The 22,617-nt window shown below is 43.7% G+C and overlaps 1 protein-coding gene across 3 annotated transcripts in view; it reads right to left on the bottom strand.

The window, feature by feature from the left end:
* The window catches only part of KCTD20 (potassium channel tetramerization domain containing 20), a 32,466-nt gene that overhangs the window by 8,264 nt on the left and 1,585 nt on the right, over positions 1–22,617 (bottom strand). The window contains exon 1 of one of the 3 annotated variants that reach the window (XM_054290737.1): positions 19,364–19,435. The exons of 1 other annotated variant lie outside the window; for it this stretch is intronic. Coding sequence is in view for 1 of the 2 variants with exons in the window: in XM_054290735.1 (XP_054146710.1) it covers positions 11,001–11,011 (11 nt within the window). In the remaining variant the exon portion in view is untranslated. Of the gene's footprint in view, positions 1–11,000; positions 11,075–19,363; positions 19,436–22,617 lie in introns of those variants that run through there. One more of the 3 variants, XM_054290735.1, reaches the window with a different exon arrangement.

The raw sequence follows: 22,617 nt of genomic DNA, 5'->3' as shown, positions 1-22,617 counted from the left end.
TTCCAAGTAAAATTCCTTCCTCCTATCTTTAAGACCCATTTCACCCCTTTGTATCTCCCAACAGATCAGGTCTCTTTGCTGTCTCTTTCCCTCATTCTCTCTGGCATTTGTTCTGCTTTGGACAAGAACCAGCTCTCCTTTCTTGCCTTCAAGTGTTTTCCTTTCACTCTCTCAAACATAAAGCACCAATTTCCTCATTAATGAATTTTTCCAATTTCCCCCCTGCAGAACAATTGTCCTGTGTCTTTCCCTTGGCTGAATGATGACTGCAGGGCCTGTGGGTGCCATCTCTGACAGAGACAAAGCAGATAAAACACAGCACTAATAAAACAGCAAAATGCCAAGTCAGAGTTGTTGAGTTTTCTGGCCAGCACCTGCTGAGGCTTTAATGAGCAGTTCAGTGGTGAGTTTCAAGCCCATTGCTACTGGCAGTCTGAATTAAGCATTTTATTCCTAATGAGAAATTTAAAAAGGAGTAACAATTCATTCCTTTTGTTCTGTAAACCTAATTCTAAGTTGCCAGCATTATTATATCTGTGTATTTTTAGAAAATCTGCTGCTTACACATCATGTGATGGTCATCCAAAGGAGGATTTTTGGCAACAACAAAATAATTTCTTTTTTTAAAGGCTCTGGCTGGCAGCACAGTGACACAAGGAGCCCCCAAGGGTCATCTCAGTTCCAGCAACCTGAACACCACCCAGAGCACTGCCAAAATACTCAGTGTGGGAAAACTCCCTCTTCCACAGCTTCCAGGCTGCTTTCCTGTCCTGGCTGCCTGGACCCTGGAGAAAACCCTTAGCAGAAACCCCTGTGAATGCTGCCTTGTACCTGGGAATGGACTCCTGGAATATCTTGAGTTGGAGGAGAACATCAGTATGAGAGCTCACCTCCCTGCTGCTTGCAGGGTCACCCACAACTGAACTGTGTGACCAAACAACCTCCAGGGAGAACCATGGAATATCCTGGGCTGGAAGGGACCCACAGGGATCACTGAGTCCAGCTCCTGGCCCTGCACAGACAGCCCAACAATCCCTGGAGCTCAGGCAGCTTTGGGGCTGTGCCCATTCCCTGGGGAGCCTGGTCAGTGCCCAGCACCTTTTGGGAGAAGAACTTTTCCTAACATCTTAAGAGGGATGGACGTGGTCACACATGAACAAATCTTTTACCTGAACAAAAGTAACACAAACTCCATGTGAACAACCTGAGCAACCCTCTGCTGTCGCAGACATCTTTTTATGAAAATCCTTTCCTTAGGATTTTTCCTCCTGAGAAGCTGAGAGGCCTCAGGGACAAAATGTAAACAATGGTTATCTGCTGCTGTGCAATGCAACAGGTGGATTTCTGATTGCCCCATCTTGGATGTTTATAATTAATCAATCACAGCCCAGCTAGCTCGGCTCTCTGTCCAAAACACAAACCTTTGTTATTCATTCCTTTCTATTCTCAGCTTAGCCAGTCTTCTGAGAACCTTTTCTTCTATTTTTAGTATAGTTTTAATATAATATATATCATAAAATAATAAATCAAGCCTTCTGAAACATGGAGTCAGATCCTCATCTCTTCCCACATCCTCAGGCCCCTGTGAACCCTGTCACACTCTGCCCTCTTCTCTCGTGTGCCAGAGCAGCAAAGAGGGGGGAGAATGTCCAGCAGTGCCAGCAGTGGGACAGGGGTGTGGAGGGAAATCTAAATATGAAAAGCCACATACTCTAACACCCTGGAGGAAAAAAAGTCCACCCCTACCCCTTCCCCCCAAAAGCCTTTAAATCAATTCCAGAACAGACAATGTCCAGTGGAACAAAAAGTCAACTATTCCCCTGTATCACAGCACTCTAACTATTGTGAGGAAATGGAATTTTTCAAGACTGTAAAGGTTAAAGTATTTATATCACTAATAATGTGATTTCAAACACATTCACTGATTTATTATATTGTAGGTTTTGACCCTGAGATTAGCTCAGTTATCAGCTCATGATGCTGATAACACCAAGGCTGTACATTCAATCCCTGCATGGGCCATTCACTGAAGAGTTGGACTCAATGATCCTTGTGGCTCCCTTTCAACTCAGAACATTCTGCAATCTGTAATCTGAATCAAAATGCTTTAAAATTTGGGTAACTGCACTGAAAACCAAAACCTGTTTTTAAAATGCAGTTTGATTTACTCGGGGAAAAGTATTTTGAGATGGGGAAAAGAATACCCTTGTTGAGCAGATATAAAAGATAATATATATTATGTGTATATATCATATGATATATATATATGATATAGATATTATATATATAATATATATATGATATATATGCTATATATTATATATATATATATATATTTATATCTGATATATATAAAATATATCAGATTTGTAATCATAACCCTAACCCTAAGAGAAAGCCCTTAAAGGGAATAATTCTTGGGACCTGCTGGCTGCCAGGAGGAACCCCAGAATGTTGTTCTGGGCTGGAGGGACCTTAAAGCATCTCAAGGGACACATTCCACTGGCCCAGGTGGCTCAGAGGAACAGACACCACACTGGGCTGTGCTCAGGAACTCTTTTCCCCCAGAATTAACTTTCCTACACTGAAACAATATCCCTGACAAAGCTGATGCTGCCACACTCACCAGGGAACAGAATTTGCTCTGTGAGCTGACAAGAACTCCATTAAGAAAACAAGATAAGCATAAAATTTACTTCTTGGGCCTCTTTCTTCCAGGAGTGATGAATTGCTGCAGCTCTGCCAACAACCTCCCCTTGCGGTGCCTGAACAATCTCTTGACTATTTAATGCATTACTCAGCAGAGAGGAGAAATTAGGCAGGAAATCAGATCAATAACAGAGTATATGAAGGCAAAGAGCAGAGTTATTCAGGGACACTCAGACTCCATAACTCTCCCAGAGCTCTGCCTTACAAGCCCCATTTAAGTGATGTCAAACAACACGAAACACCAACAGGCTGAATTTCACAACAACCAAACTGGGTTGGGTCAATGTTGAAACCTTTGTTCATCACCTCAAGCTCTGAATTAAATGCAGAGACCCTGCACACCCTTCAGCAGAGTCCTTAACTACAGCAGCTCAGAAATTATTTACAGAACCATCACCAGTTACTCAGGAACTACAATACACCAATTTTCCCTTGTCATTCCCCCTCTTCTGCTGCTTAAGCAGGATTGTCAGGGAAAAAATGGCCCAGCTGTTTGACATCTTTCTCCTCTTTCTTTTCTGTTTTCTTCAACGTTGAGCACCAGCAAAACCTGCTGAAAACAGCTGCTCTTTGCAATGTGGTGGCTCTCCCAAGCAGAAGATCTGACTTGCCCCTTTCCTGGAAGTGGAACATCCAGTCCTGCTGATCACCAACCCAGTCAGGCTGATGGCATTTCCCTGTCTCCTGGCAGGCCAAAATCATGCACGTCGTGTGTCAGCAGAATTGAGGGAAATGAGTAAAGATCTTTTGGCACATCTGGCTGGTACAATAAATCCCTAAGCTGGTCATTTAATGTGACAAATATATCACAAACACACCCAGAACCCAGTGGGGAAACAAGTACATAAAGACTTCAAGGCCAAGCTCCTGCCTGACCAGCTTACAAATGTCCTGGTTTCCTTTCATGCCCAGGATCAAGGAGAACTACCCGTGGTGAGAATGAATGCCTATAAATAATAATTAACACCATTCAGCTTCAAAGCTTTTTACAAATACTGACTGCTCATTGCTCCTAAGAGCCCTGGGAAGCACTGCAGGGAAGTGTTTTATGAGAGAAAACAGGGCCACAGAGGCACAGACCTAATCCTGAGGCTCAGAGCAGCAGATCCTCTGCCTGCTCAGGTGTTTCTGACTTGGAGCACGTTCACTTCTCAGCTCCTGGCCCTGCACCAGCAGCTCCCCTGTGCTAGCAGGACAAACACTGCCAGGTCAGCACCCTGCTTAGAGGGCTCCTTGCATGCACGTTTGCACCCTCTGGGAAGTGTCAGTTGGCTGGTACCACAGTGAACAGGCGCCATGATTGTCCCGTTTAGGCTGTTTTAATGGCCTGGAAAGGCTCGGGATGGCCTTGGGGCAGCCCGCGCTCCAAAGGAGGAAAGGAGTCTTCAGGTTTTTCTGTCTTCAGTGTTGTTTATTAATTCTTATCTACAATATTTTCTCCCGGCCCGACAGAGGTCCGCACAGCACGTCAGCCATGAGCACACTGACTGCCCTCGGGGTGGTCACTTATCTTTACACCCAAAACTACGTATAAGATATTTACCTTTTCTCCCCAATACCTTTCACCCTTATTGACAAGTGCACATTCAGTAAGAACCGATCTCAAAGTGCCACCATCACCACCGAAGATGGATGAACAAGAAGAAGAAGAAGGACAGGACACGCCCCAATTCCTCCATCTTGTCCCTCTAGAACCCCCCTGTACCGAGATTCTAAAACCTGTGTTTCACACTATAATTAATCTATCTCTTCACCATTTATCCCCATGTGATCCTCCCATCCTCATACAGGTGTTGTTTCCCGTGCAGGATCAAAGTCCAACCACCAGACACTTCTGGCAACGTTCCAGGACCTCCGAGCCCCCCAAGAGTGGTCTCGGAGACTCTGCACATCACGACTGCTGTGCTGAGTTCCCACACCTGATGTCTTTCCTCGCTTCTCTGGGACTTGTTTGCATGCTCAGATCCTGAAGGAGCAGCTACACAGAGGAGGTGAAGCCTCACAGCTGGATTGTGGGAGCTGGGCACTCAGGAGCAGCAAAAACCCCATGTCATATTCAGCACTAAAGATCAGCAAAAGAGCTCCTCCAATTTCAATTTTTTTTAAATGGAATCAGTCTCAGAATCAAAAACCCAAATTCCCATCTGGCTCTGGCTGTACATGGAGCATGTGGCCACTCCTTCCTCTGGAACACAACAATGTCAAGAATGAGCTGTGCAACTGCACAAACATCTCTGTTCTCCAGCCCCTGTGCTGGTGGTCCCACTGAAATCATCTCTATCTGAACTTGTCCTTTGTTGAGGGAAAAACATGGAAGTCATATTTAAGTTGTTTTTAAGCACAAAGTGGAAAGCACTTTAATTTTGCAATGCCCCATTGGTACAAACAATTCATGCTGCAAATGTTTTGCAGAGATAAAGAGGCTGATCCCTGCTCCTTGCAATCCTTAAGGAAGTGTTCTGGAATGTAAAGAGGCTCTGACATCTTCAGTACATTATCCTTCCCCACCCCAAGGGATCTAAAGCACATCCAAAGCCACTTCCCAATGCATGCAGCTCTCACCCCATTATTGGAAGAGCTGAATGGCTTCACCTGCACAGAGCACCATGAACAAGGTGAAAAGAAACTCAAATACTGCAACGTGGCCAGCAGAGAAAAACCATTTAGATACAGCAAATTTATTAAGCAAGAAAAAATAAAAGCATCACTACAAACGTGCTGGTTTCTAATTCTTATTTATTTCTAATGGCTTCACCTGCACAGAGCACCATGAACAAGGTGAAAAGAAACTCAAATACTGCAACGTGGCCAGCAGAGAAAACCCATTTAGACACAGCAGTTATTAGGCAAGAAAAAATAAAAGCATAAGTACAAACGTGCTGGTTTCTAGTTTTTATTTATTGTATTACATAAATACAATATTCTATTATATTTATAAAGATACACTCATTGGATTTTTTTAAAGAGCCATTATGGAGTATTTTAGGTATGAAGAACTTCACAGAAACTTCAAAAAAACCATGAAAAGCCTAGCTGCCAAAATCCATTGAGGAGTAAAGCCCTGCCAGCTTACACAGGGTCTCACTGTCATCTGGCATGGCAAGAGAAAAGGTGGAAGAGAATAAGAATAGTAGGAATGAGTGGCTTTACTTCACCATTTGGATTTCAAACGGTGAGGAAGCACCAGCAGTGAGTGAATCAGCTGGTGAACAATCCTCCCCTCTTCCTAAACCACAGCTTAACCATCACGACAGAAATAAAACTCCAAACAACTCATTTTTAAGGTGACAGCCCTCCTTTAAGTCTACAAAAACATTCCCATGTCCAATTATTCTCAGAAATATGAGCAAGCAGGAAACACGCGCACGCAGGGTGTGCCTGACCTAATTCCACAGCCCTGCTCTGAGAACAAGATGGATTTCTGATGGAGCTGCATGTCTTTCCACACTGGCTAAGGCCTGGCTTTAATTTGTGTCCTGGTTTAACCCCAGATGGCAACTGAGCCCAAACAGCCACGTGCTCACTGCTCCCTGGTGGGATGGGGAGAGAACTGGAGGAAGAACTTGTGGGTTAAGAGCCAGACATTTTATAGGTAAAGGAAAAGAGAAAGTTGTGTGGAGATCTCACAGCACCTTGCAGGATCTGAAGGGGCTCCAAGGAAGCCAGAGAGGGACTGCTCATAATGAACTGGAGTGACAGGACAAGGGGAATGGCTGCCCACTGCCAGAGAGCAGGGACAGATGGGATACTGGCAAGGAATTGCTCCCTGGCCCTGGCACAGGGTGCCCAGAGCAGCTGTGGCTGTCTCTGGATCTCTGGAAGTGCCCAAGGCCAGGCTGGAGGGGGCTTGGAGCCACCTGGGATAGTGGAAGGTGCCCCTGCCATGGTGGGGATGGAATATGATGAATTTTAAGGTTCCTTCTATTCCAAGCCAATCTGGCATTCTAGGACTCTATAAAAGCTGTGCATGCAAGTAAAGCATAAAAGAAATTCATTCCCCACCTTCCATGGGCAGGGAGGTGTTCAGCCATGCCCAGGAGAGCAGGGCTCCATCACCTGGGAAGAAAAACAGCATCACTCCTAACATCCCCCCTGTTCCTTCCTCCCCCAGCTCTGTATGCTTCTTATTCCACTTCCATAAGGAGAGGAATATCCATCCCTGGGTCTGCTGGCCTGGCTGTGCCCCCAGCTCCTCTGCACACGCAGCCCACTGGTGGGTGGGCAGCAAAAAAGGCCTTGGCTCTGTGTGAGCCCTGCTCAGCAATAAATAAAACACCCCTGTGTTATCAACCTCTTTTTTCCAGCTGAATTCCAAACCAGAGCCCCCTATAAGCTACTAGGAAAAAAACTAACTTTATATCAGATAAAACCAGCATAAATTCTTAAAAGGTCTCTTTAGAATATTCCAAAAGTTTCTCTAAATATAAAAGCAGAGAAACAAATTAGCAATGATTGGCTTTCTACTTTGGAGAGGAAAAGTGCAATCTCATGGGTTTAAGATACATAAGGAGAATGTTTCCTGTACATAAGGATTAGGGGAATCACTGTAAGGTACAAACCACAGCAGGGAATGCAGCACAGAGATAATGGATCTCCCCTGGGCTGGGTAACATTGGTTAAATAAAAAAGCAGCCATCAAACTGCTGAAAAATTCTAATATGGGCAAGTAGGCAGCAATCCAACTTCTAAATTTCATAATAACTATTTGCTTCTGATCATCAGATGAAGACTTTCCCAGAGAAAGAGAAAAACCAAATGATTCTGCCTGTCAGCTCAGTTCACCTGCAATAAAAACTTCCCAGTGGCAGGGAGGCATTGCAGAGGGCTGTGCAGAGTGACAGAACTCATCCAGTAGAGAGAAAGGCAAAAAGTGAAATGTTCAATATTAAAAAATTACACCTGACCTGATGGCTCATTCTGTAACTAAGATGGATCTTAAAGCCCCCCCAGTGCCACCCCCTGGCATGGCAGGGACACCTTCCACTGTCCCAGGTGGCTCCAAGCCCCATCCAGCCTGGGACGGAGGGATGCCAGGGATGGAGCAGCCACAGCTGATCTGAGCACCCTGTGCCAGGGCCTGCCCACCCACCCAGGGAACAATTCCTCCCCAATATCCCATCCAGCCCTGCCCTCTGGCAGTGGGAAACCATTCCCTGTGTCCTGTCCCTCCAGGACCTTGTTCCAAGCTCCTCTCCAGCTCTCTTAGTCCCTTTTAGGCTCTAGAAGGGGCTCTGAGCTCTCCCTGGAGCCTTCTCCCATCCAGGCTGGACATCTCCACCTCTGCCAGCCTGGGAAAGCAGCACTGCCAGGCTGAGCCCCAAGCACTGCACATGCACCAGGACCAGGGGAGATGCTCAGGGCAAGGTGACACTTGGCAGGGCTGGGGTTTCCACTCCCTGGCACCTGTAGATACACCTGGAGCACTGGAGAACAACATGGTCCTGTCCCTCCAGGCTCTTGTCCCAAGCCCCTCTCCAGCTGTTTTAGTCCCTTTAGGCTCTGGAAGGGGCTCTGAGGTCTCCCTGGAGCCTTCTCCCATCCAGGCTGGACATCCCCAGCTGTGCCAGCCTGGCTGAGCCCCAAACACTGCCCTGTGCACCTGAACCAAGGGAGATGCTCAGGGCAAGGTGAGATTTGGCAGGGCTGGGGTTGCCACTCCCTGGCAGCTGCAGATACACCTGGAGCACTGGAGAACAACAGGGTCTGTACCAGAGAGAAAACCATCCAACTGCAGCCTCCACATGCTCTTCACACACCTCCTACTGATCCTCATTTCATTCTCCCAACACAAACACAAGCAGACAATAAAAGCTGATTTGTAGGTTGAACCAGCACAGGCACGTGACAAAAAGCTTTTCCCTTGTTATGAAATAACTCTATCAATATAGAGAGGATTCATTTTCCATCCGGCTTCAAATGATAGATGGAAAATAATGTCCAGCAGGCCTGATGCAATGCAGGACAGCCTGAAAATGTTGGCAGGAGACAGCAAGGAGGCTGATGAAATGCTTGATTGTTTCTCCCATTCTGTGCATAGTGCCACACTGTTAGCAAAGTTTACTGACTTACTCATTTAATTGAGGCTCAACAAAAATCCACTGTTTCTACAAATGTAATTCAAAACTACAGTTGGCAAGATGGGTTTAAGGGTTTAACACTGCTTTTGCACACTTTGATTTAAGACCTGGGGGTCACCAGGTCCTTCTGTCACCACCAGTGCTCAGTTTATGCACTGAACTGACCCCTCACCAGTGCCCCACACTCACACAGCTTTTCTTTTGCCAATCTACACACCAAGACTGAAACCTGCAGAAAAATAATGGATATTTATTAACTGGATGTAACCTTTTACCGACTTTCCCAAAATAGGAAGGTCACACCGTGGCAGCCTCACCAACAGAAGAGATGAAATGCATCCAGCAATGTTCCACCAGGAGCAAAATCCCTCACCACAGCAACAACTTACCGCTTCTTTATTTTTTATTTATTTTTATTTTTTATTTACCTCTGAGGCCCAAGGTATTCAAATTAGAGAGCAAACCCAAGTGAAGTGCAAAGAGTATTTCCTCACAATTCTGGAATAAATAAAGACAGTCACCTGAAAATTTATATTTGATCCTCATAAAAAGCTTCTTACCCCTATGGCAATGGCAGCTTTGCCAGTGCTATCTGATTAAATTCAGCACTTTTAATAAAGCTGGCCATGCCCATATAGAATACACACCTCCTTCCTTGGCAGAAGGTTGGATTGTGCAGATATGATCAGGGAAAAGGGAAAAAAACTGTGGCAAAAGATGAGCTGTTGCAAATATAAGCAGGATATTTTTACCTAGAGACAGGAAAAAAATATTCCCTGCTAAAATAAACAATACTGAGCTAAATGAAGTTTTAAGGCAGGTGACACCTGTGAGTTACACTTTCTCTTCACCTGTGTTAAATTAAGCTACAAATACTTAGGTGAGAGCCTGCAAAAGGAGTAGGTGCTGCAGACAACAGAGTTTGGTTCTTGTTTCTGCTCTACCATTTGCTGCAAAAGTATTTACAAAGATTTCAGAAAATCCCACACACTTCAGCAAAGCATAAAAAAGCTGCCTTATCCCTTTGGATTTAAAAAACCTTTTATTTCTCAGCTTTTCTTAGGCAGTTAAATCCAACTTGGTTCCAGATTCGCATTATTTCAATTCCTGCATTTGTATTATGAGAAGTCCAGTTTTTCAATTATAAACTACAGCAAACAGCATAAGGATAGGAGTATTTCTGAGGCAGTACTAACAGAGAATCTGTCCTCTCATTTGTATTATGAAAATCCAGTTTTTCAATTATAAACTACAAACTGCATAAGGACAAGAGTATTTCTGAGGGAGTTCTAACAGAAAATCTGTGTTAACAGAGAATCTGTCTTCTCTTTATAGTATGAAAAGTCCAGTTTTTAAATTACAAACTGCAGCAAACAGCACAAGGATAGAAGTATTTCTGAGGCAGAACTAACAGAGAATCTGTCTTCTCATTTGTATTATGAAAATCCAGCTTTTCAATTATAAACTACAAACAGTATAAGGACAGGAGTATTTCTGAGGGAGCACTAACAGAGAATCTGCCCTCTCATTTGTACTATGAAAAGTCCAGTTTTTCAATTATAAACTACAAACTGCATAAGGACAGGAGTATTTCTGAGGGAGCTCTAACACAGAATCTGCCCTCTTATTTATATTATGAGGAGTCCAGTTTTTAAATAATAAACTACAGTAAACAGCATAATGACAGGAGTATTTTTCAGGGGGCACTAACAGAGAATCTGTCCTCTCATTTGTACTATGAGAAGTTCCAGTTTTTCAATTTTAAACTACAATCTGCATAAGGAAAAGAGTATTTCTGAGGCAGTACTAACAGAGAACCTGTCCTCTCATTTGTACTGTGAGAAGTCCAGGTTTTCAATTATAAACTACAAACTGCATAAGGGCAGGAGTATTTCTGAGGGAGCACTAACAGAGAATCTGTGTTAACAGAGAATGTCTTCTCATTTGTATTATGAAAAGTCCAGTTTTTAAATTATAAACTGCAGTAAACAGCATAAGGACAAGAGTATTTCTGAGGGAGCACTAACAGAGAATCTGTCCTCTCATTTGTACTATAAGAAGTCCAGCTTTTCACTTATAAACTACAAACTGCATAAGGACAAGAGTATTTCTGAGGGAGTTCTAGCAGAGAATCTGATCCACCAGAAGTTCTGATCACCCACATTTCCCGGTGTAAGTCCGGAGCAAACCCTGTGCCCAGCACCCCTCACTTACTGCCGGCTCATCCGTGCTGGGCGCTCCCTGCAGAGCCCGAAATCCTCCTGGAGCAGAGGGAAGCACCGGGCACAGCAAAGCTTCGGAGTTTAAACTCCTGGAGCAGCGCTGGGCACTCCCCCAGAGCTGATTCATGTAAATATTTCAGGTTAAAAGTCCCTCCAGCTGATTCGTGGAAAGTTTGAATGTAATCCGTGTGGTAACAGCTTAAAGTCTCCTCTATTCAGTAAAAGCCTCGTGAATATTTCTCCAAATTCTTCATTCAGTTTTTGCAGGAATTGTGTGGTAGAAAAGGCTCAGTTGTGTGGTAGAAAAGGCCATATTTTGAGGGGGTAAAAAAGGGAAATACCACAAAAAATACACAAAATTGGAAAAGCAGAGAAGATGCCTATTTCAACACACATAATGAGGAGTTTGTGCTGATGGAAGGTGTCCAGTTGGGAACTGGATTAGGTCACTCTTGAAAGGGGAAAGTTCTAAAATTGAATATTCCAGAACAGGCCTCTCTGGCTTGTTTTTACCTTGACAAGAGAGAGCCCAGCAATATTCTAGCCAGCTGGTTTTGTGTCTATCTCAAAGATAACGAGCAAAAAGAAATTCCAGGAATTTTTGAAAGTTACTTATTTCAAGGAAATGGTCTTCAAAGCCTGTCCTTGTGAGGAATATTCACTTTTCTATTGAATAATCCAAGAGAATCTCAAATTAAACCCTTATTAAACCCTTGATACTATTTATTAAAACACCTTCCTGCCACACATCCCTTAGACAAGCAGAGAGGAATAAACCACCAGAATTTTTGGTTATGTACATATGGTTTGCCAAGCCCAGGAGCCCCAGGACTTGGGCCCAAACAAATTTACAGTAACTGAGGATAAAATGAGTTATTAAAATTGATAAAACTGAGTTATTTTGACCCATCAGTGCATTGCTGAAGAGCCTCAATAAGAACCAGCACCCTCCCTCAGTGCTCCTGTGCCGTGGCCAAGGCAATACATTGTTTATGTCACCTGGAAATGTCCCCTCTGCCAGCTCAAATATTAAATCCATCGATTCTGTCTCCTACTGCTTTCCCCTAAGATACAGCTCAGAGACTGCTCCAAACACCATTTCACAAAACAACAGAGTTAAATATATCACAGATCATCAATAATATATAATTTTTAATGCATAGAGAGTCTAAACAGGCAGGAAATATTTTCCTCCTGACTCATGCCAGTGATAAAGCACATGTGTCCTGGCAAGTCTGAATAAAAGATGCCTTTAGAGAGCTCTTAATTAAAAACAAACCAAGCAATACAACATAGAAAAAAAATCCAAGTTACTAATTTACTAACTTTTGTATAAAAACTTGTTATTACTTTTGGTTTGGGGGCAAGATTTTATTTCTTTAATGCCCAATTCTCTCATCTGTCCAGACACAGGAGCAATAGGCTGGGGGAATGTAAACAGCAAGAATCTCTGATCAGCAAGAGGTGTTGTCCCACACCAGGTGAGGCTGGTGGCTATCATCAGGAGAAAGAATAGATTTATATATTTTTATATATAATTTACATTATTTGTGTATGTATAATTTATAAATTAGATTTTATAATGACCCTATTTGTTTTTGGGACAGCAACTGTCCACTGTGGATCTCTCGAGATGAGCATTGCTGTATTATCAGTGTGTTTTGGACGATACAAATTTTAATTAATTTATGTAAAAATTAAAAATTCATCAGAGACAATACCCTAAACCAAAATTCCTCTCAGCATTTACATTTTTGCTTGCTACAAAAACTTATCTGACATTTCACCCACGACAAAAAGCACCTCCTTGTTTGGACTCTTATTTTAGAAAGGCTGGGAGCAGCTCAGAACTCCTCCTTCCTCCTCTGGAAGGGATCCCAACAAGTAACAGCTCACTCATTCCCAGCTCATCTGCTGCCATTCATTTCTCACCAATTACACACCAGCAGCTCAAAAAATAACAATAAGTGGCATATTTTAAAAAGTTGGAAGCAGTCAGAGGAGCTTTCAAAATAATAACAGTGAAAAAACTCAAAGCAAACCCAAGAAACAAACGCAGGGATGCAATGGTAATTAAATTTGCAAGGAAATATTGAGAAGGAGGTTCAGACTCCAGGTGCAGTGTGAAGGGCAGAAGCAGGATTGGCAAATTCAGGTGTCCCCCAGCTCTGGGCTGGTTCAGGCTGGCACAGGTCCCTGCCAGGGGCATTATCTGCCATCCCCATGGGGCACTGCCCTGCCTCACCACACAGGTGCTGGAAGCTTGTTCAGATAAAGCACAGCTGGATTCTCCTCTGGGAGGGCAGAGATGCTCCTCTGAAGCACAAAGGGAACATTATCAGTGCTGTCCTCAGGAAGAACAGAGTTCTCTGAATCAAACACATGGTTTAATGCTCATTGAGATACAACAATAAGAAAAAGCAAAACAAACATAAGGCTCCTCTCACGGGGCAGCTGCATTAGTAACTGCAAGTAACACTGAGTAATCCGAAACCAAAATAAACACAGGGGTTTTATTTAGCACAATTGCAGCCCTTTGGAAAACACCTCCTGATTTTATTTTGAGGAAGGCAAGAGCAGGGGCTACAATTTCATGTAGGTGAGGCCAGCCATTAGCACTGTGCCAATTCATGTCAGCAGAGAACCTGATACTTTATTTTCAAGAACTGAAAAACAGTTCATGATTTCAAACCAGCCATGGTTTACAAGGGGACATTGGCAAGACACCTCTTGTTTTGTTTACATGCCTGGATAAATATTTTACATGTCAAGCATAGTTATAACACTTTCTAAGAATATTCCATTACATTCTTTCTTCTATGACTAATAATTCTTCCACAAAAATATTTGGTTAGTGCAGCATTACAGCAAAATTAGTCAGGAACTGGAGCCATATTTTGAGAGAGTAAAAAAGGGAAATACCACAAAAAAATATACAAAATTGAAAAAGCAGAGAAGATGCCTATTTCAACACACATAATGAGGTGTTCATGATGGAGGGTGTCCATTTGGGTACTGGATAAGGTCACTTCTGAAAGGAGAAAGTTCTAAAATTGAATATTCCAGACCAGGCCTCTCTGGCTTGTTTTTACCTTGACAAGCAAGGTAATATTCTAGCAAATATTCTAGCAATATTCTAGCCAAAACTGTAGCTGGCTTTGTGTCTATCTCATATCTATCTCAAAGATAACATGAAAAAGAAATTCCAGGAATTTTTAAAAGTTACTTATTTCAAGGAAATGATCTTCAAAGCCTGTCCTTGTGAGGGATATTCACTCTTCTGCTGAATAATCCAAGAGAATCTCGAATTAATGAGCATCTTTCAGCAGCAGAGCTTATGTGTGATTTTAATAAATCCTTAAGGAGAAGATAGGTTTTCCTGCTAATTAAAGGGTCTATAAATGTCCCAAGAGCAGCTCTCTGCAACCTGAGGGTTTCAGCTCAGTCCTGAGCACACTGTGACATTTTAGAGCTCTAACATGGCCTGCATGAAACGAGGTGGTTTTTGTTGGCTGAAGACACAGGACATGAATCTCCTCTTGCTGCTGAACCTGGAGCACCTCTCCCATGAGCAGAGGGGAACATTTCCTCCTGCCCCGTGTGCCAGACACGGCCTGGGCAGCACGAGGGGCTGGAATGCTCCTGTCAGGGCTCCAGCTGTTCAGAAGTAAAGCTTTAAAGCTCATGGCTCTCAGTCTGATTCACAGGAGGTTTTGTTTTGAGTTGGTATTTTTACTTCAGCTGTGACAGCCTTCTAATTAAAGATAGCACTGCAGCACACAGGGTGAGAGGCTGGAGAACACTCTATTTTCTGCACTAAGAATTATTTCATCTCTCAGAAATGCAATCATTCTAGTCTCCAAGTGGTGAAGTGGCATTTCCCATAGCTGTTCATAACACCTTTAAAATGCTCTTGGAATGACTTAACAACACAAAGTCAAGACACAGAGGTGCCCCAGCCATGGCATATTAACCAATTTTCTGAAAACGATTGCTTTTCAAAAGCAACTTTAAAAAAGAGAGGCCCATCATCTTGGCAAAGAACATTTTGTAACAGGGACATTTGACAGACAGGATACCATTTAAATATAGCACAGTGCTAATGCACAAAGCTCTCCACAGCTTTATAATTATCAATAAACAAACCCAGTTTCCCCTTTTGCTCAGCCAGCACAAGGTAACAGAAATCATTAGACTGGTTTCACTTCAGTATCTTGTGCAGAGCAAGCCCAGCTGACCTCCTCTAACCCAGCTGTTTATCACTCCTTGGGCCTGACACCAAAACTGCACGTCAGCACAGATCCTTGTATCAAATAAACTCATTCTGGTCTTTCTGAAGCCACCTTGTGAGGGAACTTCCAGTCCCAGAGCAGCAGGAGCAGTGACAGAGCTGTCACAGTGCCCTTCCCACCCAGCACATCTCATTCCCAGCATTGTCTCCTGTTTCACATCAGTAACGGGGCTGCAGCATCTCTGCCCCTGCCCCAGCTCAGGGTGAGGCTGTAGCAAAGTCATTTGAGCTGTTGGATGTAAAGTGCATGGACCTACAGACAGAGAAAGTGAATATGGGCTTTTCTTGGGGCTGTTTATTTTCTGGAAAGGTTTTGAGACAGTGATCACTCTCAGTGATTCTCAGGTTTTTGGTTGTTCATTGCTGCCCTGAGATGTGCAGGATGTCTCTGTTTCAGCCTGTGCGCCCGAAGAACGAGTCAGAGCTCTTCAGTTTTTGGTCTTGAGGTTGTTTATTAATTCTTATCTATAAAATTTTCTTTCTGCCCAGCCCAGATCTGCTCAGCAAGGCAGCCACAGGCACTCTGAGTTGTCCTTTTATACTACAAACTACGTGTAACATATTTACACTTAATTCCCAATACCCATCACCTATGTTAGACAGTGCACTTCTACTCTAAACCAGTCCCAAAGTGCCAACATCACTGCAGAAAATGGAGAACAAGAAGAAGAAGAGAGGCTGGACACGCCCAGATTCCTCCATCTTATCCCATAACCCCCATACCAAAAATCCTAAAATCTACATTTTCACCCTGTGAACATTTTATTATTATACTATTCAAACTTCTGTGACTTTCAGGTCCTCATACAAAGCTGGTAACTTGCTCCAGGGGTCACAATCAAATCCCCAGGTGCTCTGGGCTGTGTGCCAGGGTCTCTGAGCCCCCTGATGGGGTCCTGGGGAACTCTGGATACCCAGAGGGATGCACTGAGTTCTGACAAGTGATGAGGCTTCTGGAATTACCATCATATCTGCCACTCCAAGAACTCCACTGCACTGTTCATACCATGTTCTATCCTACAATTTGCAACATGATATATCGCTCCACACCCCTATATCACAAAATTTTTCACCTAGCTACGATTCTTCCTAATCACTATACTCATCCTAATCATTGCCAACAACTTATTTGTCCTATTCATTGGCTGAGAAGGAGTCAGAATCATATCCTTCCTACTAATCAGCTGATACATCACATCTGCCACTCCAAGAACTGTCTCAAAACCTTACCAGAAAATAAACAACCCCAAGAAAAGCCCATATTCACTTTCTCTGTCTGTAGGTCCATGCACTTTACATCCAACAGCTCAAATGACTTTGCTACAGCCTCACCCTGAGCTGGGGCAGGGGCAGAGATGCTGCAGCCCCGTTACTGGATGGGAAACAGGAGACAGTGCTGGGAATGAGAAAGCTCCTCTCCTCTCCCACGTGCCCAAGAAATGCTCACAATCAATATTTCTCTCCATTAGTGCAACATCCCAATCGATGAATTCGACTGCACTCCAAGGGAGCTCTGAAATCAGCACAGCTCTGAAATCAGCACAGCTGAGTGCAGAGATCCCAGCACTCAGAATAAAAGCTAAAACCTGCCTGTCCCCAGAGAGTCCAACATTAGCTGATTTACACATGCTTAGGATGCATCTCAGCAAAGCCTGGATATGGGCAAAGCCTTGTGGTCTTTGGGTGCTTTATATTAAAGCTGAACCACTTCTCAAATATACCTGAATCATCTGATTTGCACACAACTGAATAATCTCACGATTTTTCATATTTGTAAATTGGTCAGTCTGAAAGGAAAAAGAAAAATTAGATCCTATAGAAAAAGGCCAGGTTATGCTCATGTATATGAAACTCCATGGATTTAAGAAATCAAATTTTAACTGCAATCAAAACCTGAGATTTTAATAATCTCTATTTCTTTTCCATTCCTTAGTTGGATTCCTTTCCCAGCACAGGCAGTAAAGTTTTTTTTTCCAAAACCTCTATCAGTTTAAAGGCCTTTGCTATGTACACATCCATCTCCTGAGGCTGTATCAGCCCCTGACACCTGACTAAGGCTCCTCAGCAAGCATTAGACCACAGGGAGTCTGCAAGTGCTGCTGGATCGTTTCTGTCAATGGATTAGGGAACTCATTCATAAGCACCAAGTGCCACAGCAGATAACATTCCAGGCAGACAGAAGCTTTTCTGTGGGTAGAGATTATGTAACACCATGATTTTTAATCCACTTGCCCAGAGGAAGAAGAAATGAGCTCACTTTCACGGAGGTAAAAGCTTCCTTACTCTATTTTTCTCCATTATTTGTTCCAGTTGTGTTGAACTAGCAGATGATACTGAGCACATGAACTGAGAGACTCAGAAAATCCACTGTGCTCATCTCCAGTCCATCCAGAAACTCTGCTGCTGCTGCCATCACTTTCTCTCTTCCTGCCTTTTCCACACTCACATCTTTTGTGGACCTTTCACTCCAATTTATCCAAGTCACTAGAATAACCTGAGAATTGCAGTCATTCAGTTATAAAACAGGCACCAACTAGAAAAAAATTAACATGAATGGTTATTAAACTGAGCATATAGCTCAAAGTGGGGCAGATGCTTAACCCTGGCAGTTTGCAGGACATCAGTGGCATCACGTGGACTCCCAGATTCATTTCAGGAAACGTGACCAGCTGCTGTCCCAGCACAGCGAGCCACAGGCTGGGCTCCAGGACTCAGCAATGCCTTCTAGCCCAGGAATTACATTTATGGAAACCCCTCTTTTATTAAACATGGCTTTGTTGTTTACATCTCCCTCATCTGTTTTACATAGCCAAAACTTTGCATCCAACCCACGTGGCAGCAGCAATCATTAACTGTTACACACCATTGTCACTGCTGTCACAAGGGTCATTTCTCCTGTTTTTATGGCTGCCAAGCTCTGCCTTCTCCTGAAAACTTCCTGATTCACTGGACTAAACTCTGACACCCCACACAGGTCAGGGACACAGCACTGTTTTATGGGAGCTGGTTGGGAAATGCTTTCATTTCCTATTTCTTGGAAATGCTGCTGCAACTGAAAGCAGTTCTGACTAATACACTAATCCAGACTATTTGTCCACAAATTGCAGAGACACAGAGCTGTGCTCTCATTTCTCTATCTTTAGTCCATTTCCATCACCTCTTTTTTATTGCTTCTTTTGGCTACTTCCTTTGAATCTCAGGCAGCTTTTTAATCTTGCAGTAAAAAGCTGAGTAATTCAATAAAATTCATAAAATGTAACAGTCACATGTATCCCACTGTCAGAGTGGGATATGACTGAGAATTACTCAGTTTTTTACTGCAAGATTAAAAAGCTGCCTGAGTTACACTTTGTTTTCCTGTGCTCCAGAGGTGTCCTTACCTGAGCTCTGCACACCAGTCATCAATATTTGCATCCCCAAAGTAATTTTAACCATGAGGCTTGAGAAACCTTGTGTGTTCAGTAGTAAAACCAAAGCAATGGCTGAACATTCCTGCTCCCAGGAGCAATCCATGGATTAACACAACTTTTAACAGCTGCACACACAACACATTTGAGGTTGTTCTGAGGGCAATAAGAAAAAAACAATCATAAATTGTAGAAGAAATTACAGAATGTTGAGCTTCAGCAGAGCTACAGCCCATGTTCAGTGCTGCTTGCAAGACTAACAGACATTGATTTTCCTTCTCCATTTCAGGCCTGTGCTCATGGACCAGCTGCCCTTCAAAAGTCCTTAGTGCTCTTTTGTGCTCCAAAAAATGGATCCAAAGCCCACAGGGGCCAGTGAAGAGGCTGGAGGACACATTGTGACTGCAAATTTGAACCGGAGCAAGACACTGGAGGAGAAATGGTTGTGAAAAGTGATGGAATGACAGAGGGAAGGAAGGCAGGTTCCAGGATTTCAGCTACTTCAGCACCTGTAATTATTGTAACACTCCCAAAACACATCCCCTCCCCACTAGATGGATTACAAGTCCCAGCTTCTCTGCACTGCCATGGCTCAGAACAGTGAACAATTCCCATGGCAAAGCCATCCAAAAGCCAGAGACCCAAAACTGTACCAACCTTGGCAAAGATGATCCAGCAGTGCTACCCCACTGTCATGCTGGAATTGGAGGGGATATTGGGATGAGAAACCTGAAATCAGAGTGGCTTTCATCAGCAGCCTGGCCAGGTCTCCCCAAAAACCAGATATTGCAATCAAACTGTTTCTACAAAAATGTTAGTAACACCAAATTGGTAATTTCTATACTTTACTTAGCTCTAGTTATGCTATTTATGAATAAATGAACAAAAAAAATGCTGATGGCTCCCCATCCTTTTACATTTCCCCCCCACAGAAAAGGTGTTTATTGTGCTGCTTGTCTGGATGTGGGTTAAATTAGCCAGTAATGCACTGATCCTTTGGCTAAATTCACTTTTTATTAAGAAACTCATTTAAAAATCAGATCTTTTAGACAGCTCAAGTGACCTTTATCAGCAGGCACCAACTCAGCACTTTTCTTGTAAAGAAAGAGCTCATTATCCCCACACTCCTCTGGGATGCCCAAGCAGAACACAGAAGTTGCAGAGTCCATCCCAAGCTGAAGCTTTCAGAAGACTCACTGTGCATTAATTAGGCAGGATTTGACTTTCTAGGAGGAGGAAGAATTCTCGACAGTGGCTTTGGCAAGCACAGGCACCAAAGAGAGAGCTCACAGGTGCTATTTCAGGAGTGCTGCAAGGCTCCTTCCCCCACATTTGGCTGCTGAGTTGGCCTTTCACTGTGCTGTGACTTTCCAAACAGACTCTGCAGCTCTGTGATGCAATTATCAATCCAGTCCCACTGCCTGGCCAATGTCCCTTGGTGATGACAGCTTTTGGCAAAGGGGGACAAAGGTGTTGTTAACTACAGCACTGGAGCCTTGCAGCAAAAAAATGAAATGTTGTTTACTTTTCTCTACACCCAAATGTTCTGCTTATAGATTTTCCGGTGTTTAAACAGAATTAACAGCAATATTATACTTTGATTCTTGTGAATGTACTGCGACACAGTGAACTGAACACTTGGCTGCCTGTCCTGGGCACATGGAATGAGTTCAAGATGAGGTCGAGTGACAAACACATCCTGGCATGGCCCAAACTCAGGGCTGAAAGTACCAACTGATAAATGAGATGATGATTCTTGCTTCTCATGACCTGTGAGGACAGACTGAGTCACCAGACAAAAAAATGTTACAATATCCTGAACAGAAAACTCCCAGCAAGTGGTTATGAAACCTCTTGGATTCTGAGCATGCCAGAACATGAAGGTACTTCAAAGAGACTGAGGTAATATCAGATTTATGATCAAATCAGCTGAAGTAAGAGAGTTTCTCAAGCCTGATGGTTAAAAATACTTTGGGGATGCAAATATTGATGACTGGTGTCATCAGAGCTCAGGTAAGGACAGCTCTGGAGCACAGGAAAACAAAGTGTAACTTTGATTGATTTATACTGGACACATCCAACAACTCCAGATGGATTTTAGATGATACATTTCTGTTAGCACAGCCAGTGATGAGGCTCTGGAATGACTCTCATCTGCCACTCCAGAACTGCCTCAAAACCTTTCCAGAAAATAAACAACCCCAAGAAAACTCCATATTCACTCTCTCTGTCTGCAGGTACATGAACTTTACATCCAAGAGCTCAGATGACTTTGTTACTTGGTTCTCACCACTGTTAAGAAGGATAGAAATAACCACTTTGGTAATTTCACCTCCAACTTCTTCCAGCTGCCCCTGCAGCTTGACTGAGCTCACTGAACTCCACTCATTTATAGAGAACTACAAAACAGAAAGCTCCCCCAAAATAAAATGATGTCATGAACTCCTACCAGAAAGTTCATTCTTTTCAAGCCCAAATCAAACATAAAATTCATCCCCTTTAATTCTGGCAGCACAAGACAGCATCAAAAGATATCAAGAAGCATTTCACGTGCTGCAAATTAATCTGTTTTGAAACAAACACCAACAAACCAGCACATGCCTATTTCCATGACAGCAGAACTTACTTTAACCTGTCTTTAATTGCTTTAAGATAAGGTGCAGTGAGTCTAGACAGAGTCTTCTGCACAGGCTTCCCTTGGTTTACATAAGCTACTGCATTTCAGCCATGAGATCAGAGCATGGATGTTATTATGGAAAATAAAGACAATTGTTGTACAGGCTGCTCTGCAAAAGAGCATTTGTTAGTGATGGAAATACAGAGTTATGCTATAAACAGTGTATTTATTTTAGCAGAAGGTGGCTGCTTCGCTAAACAGAATAACAATAAAGGCACATGGAAATCCAGTCTGGAGAATAATAACTCTCACAAGCAGCTTTGCCTACACACTAACCCACAGCTCCTGACCCAAATAATTCAATGTTTTGATGCTCAAATCACTGAAAACACTTCTGAGCACTGAGCCCTGAGGTATTTACAACCCTCCAAGCCAGGTGACTGTGAGCAGTGCAGCCCCTGCAGAGGGGAAACAAGGACACACCTGAGAGGGAAAGCTCAGGGCTCCTGTTGATCCCAGACACAACTTCCCTGCCCTGAGCTGTCTGTGACTGCTGCTAATGCCAGCAGGACGGGCTGGGCTCAGGTGGGGACAGGGCTCTCACAGGGGCCACAGGTGAACTTTCTGCCTTAAAGCCAAAGTCCACAGCTACAACGTGATTTGGGTGGAGAACACTTTCCCTACAGAGGGTCTCAATCACCCAGGTTTACAGAATCCCAGAATGGTTTGGGTGGGAAGAGACCTTAAAGCTCATCCTGTTTCAGCTCCTGCCATGGACAGGGACACCTTCCACTGTCCCAGGCTGTTCCAAGCCCTGTCCAGTCTGGCCTTGGACACTTCCAGGGATGGGGCAACCACAGCTTCTCCAGGCACCCTGTGCCAGGTCCCCACCAACCTCACAGGGAAGAATTTTTTCCCAATATCCCATCTAAATCTACTGTCAGGGTGAAGCCCTTCCCCCTTGTCCACTCACTCCAGGCCCTTCTAAACAGCTTCTCTCCATCTTTCTGCAGACACCTTTCAGCTCCTGGAAGGCCACACTACAGTCATCCCAAATCTTCTCTTGAACAACCCCAAATCTCAGCCTTTCCTCACAGCAGAGCTGCCCATCCCTCTGATCATCTCAGTGGTCTCCTCCAACAGCTTCATGTCCTTCCTGTGCTGGACCAGCTCTGCATGTGGGGTCTCACCTGAGCAGGGCAGAGGGGCAGAACCTCCCCTCTCCTGCTGCTCACACTGGGGGATCAGCCCAGGGCTCTGGGGGTTCCGGGTCCAACACACCTGACCAGGGCAT

The sequence above is a fragment of the Melozone crissalis genome, unplaced genomic scaffold (assembly GCF_028551555.1).
Source record: "Melozone crissalis strain CALT ecotype California unplaced genomic scaffold, PUWL_Pcris_2 ptg000086l_1, whole genome shotgun sequence".
In the NCBI taxonomy this organism is placed as follows: Eukaryota; Metazoa; Chordata; class Aves; order Passeriformes; family Passerellidae; genus Melozone; species Melozone crissalis.
The sequence above is the reverse complement of the archived record's forward strand: the minus strand, read 5'-3'. Positions and strand labels throughout refer to the sequence as shown.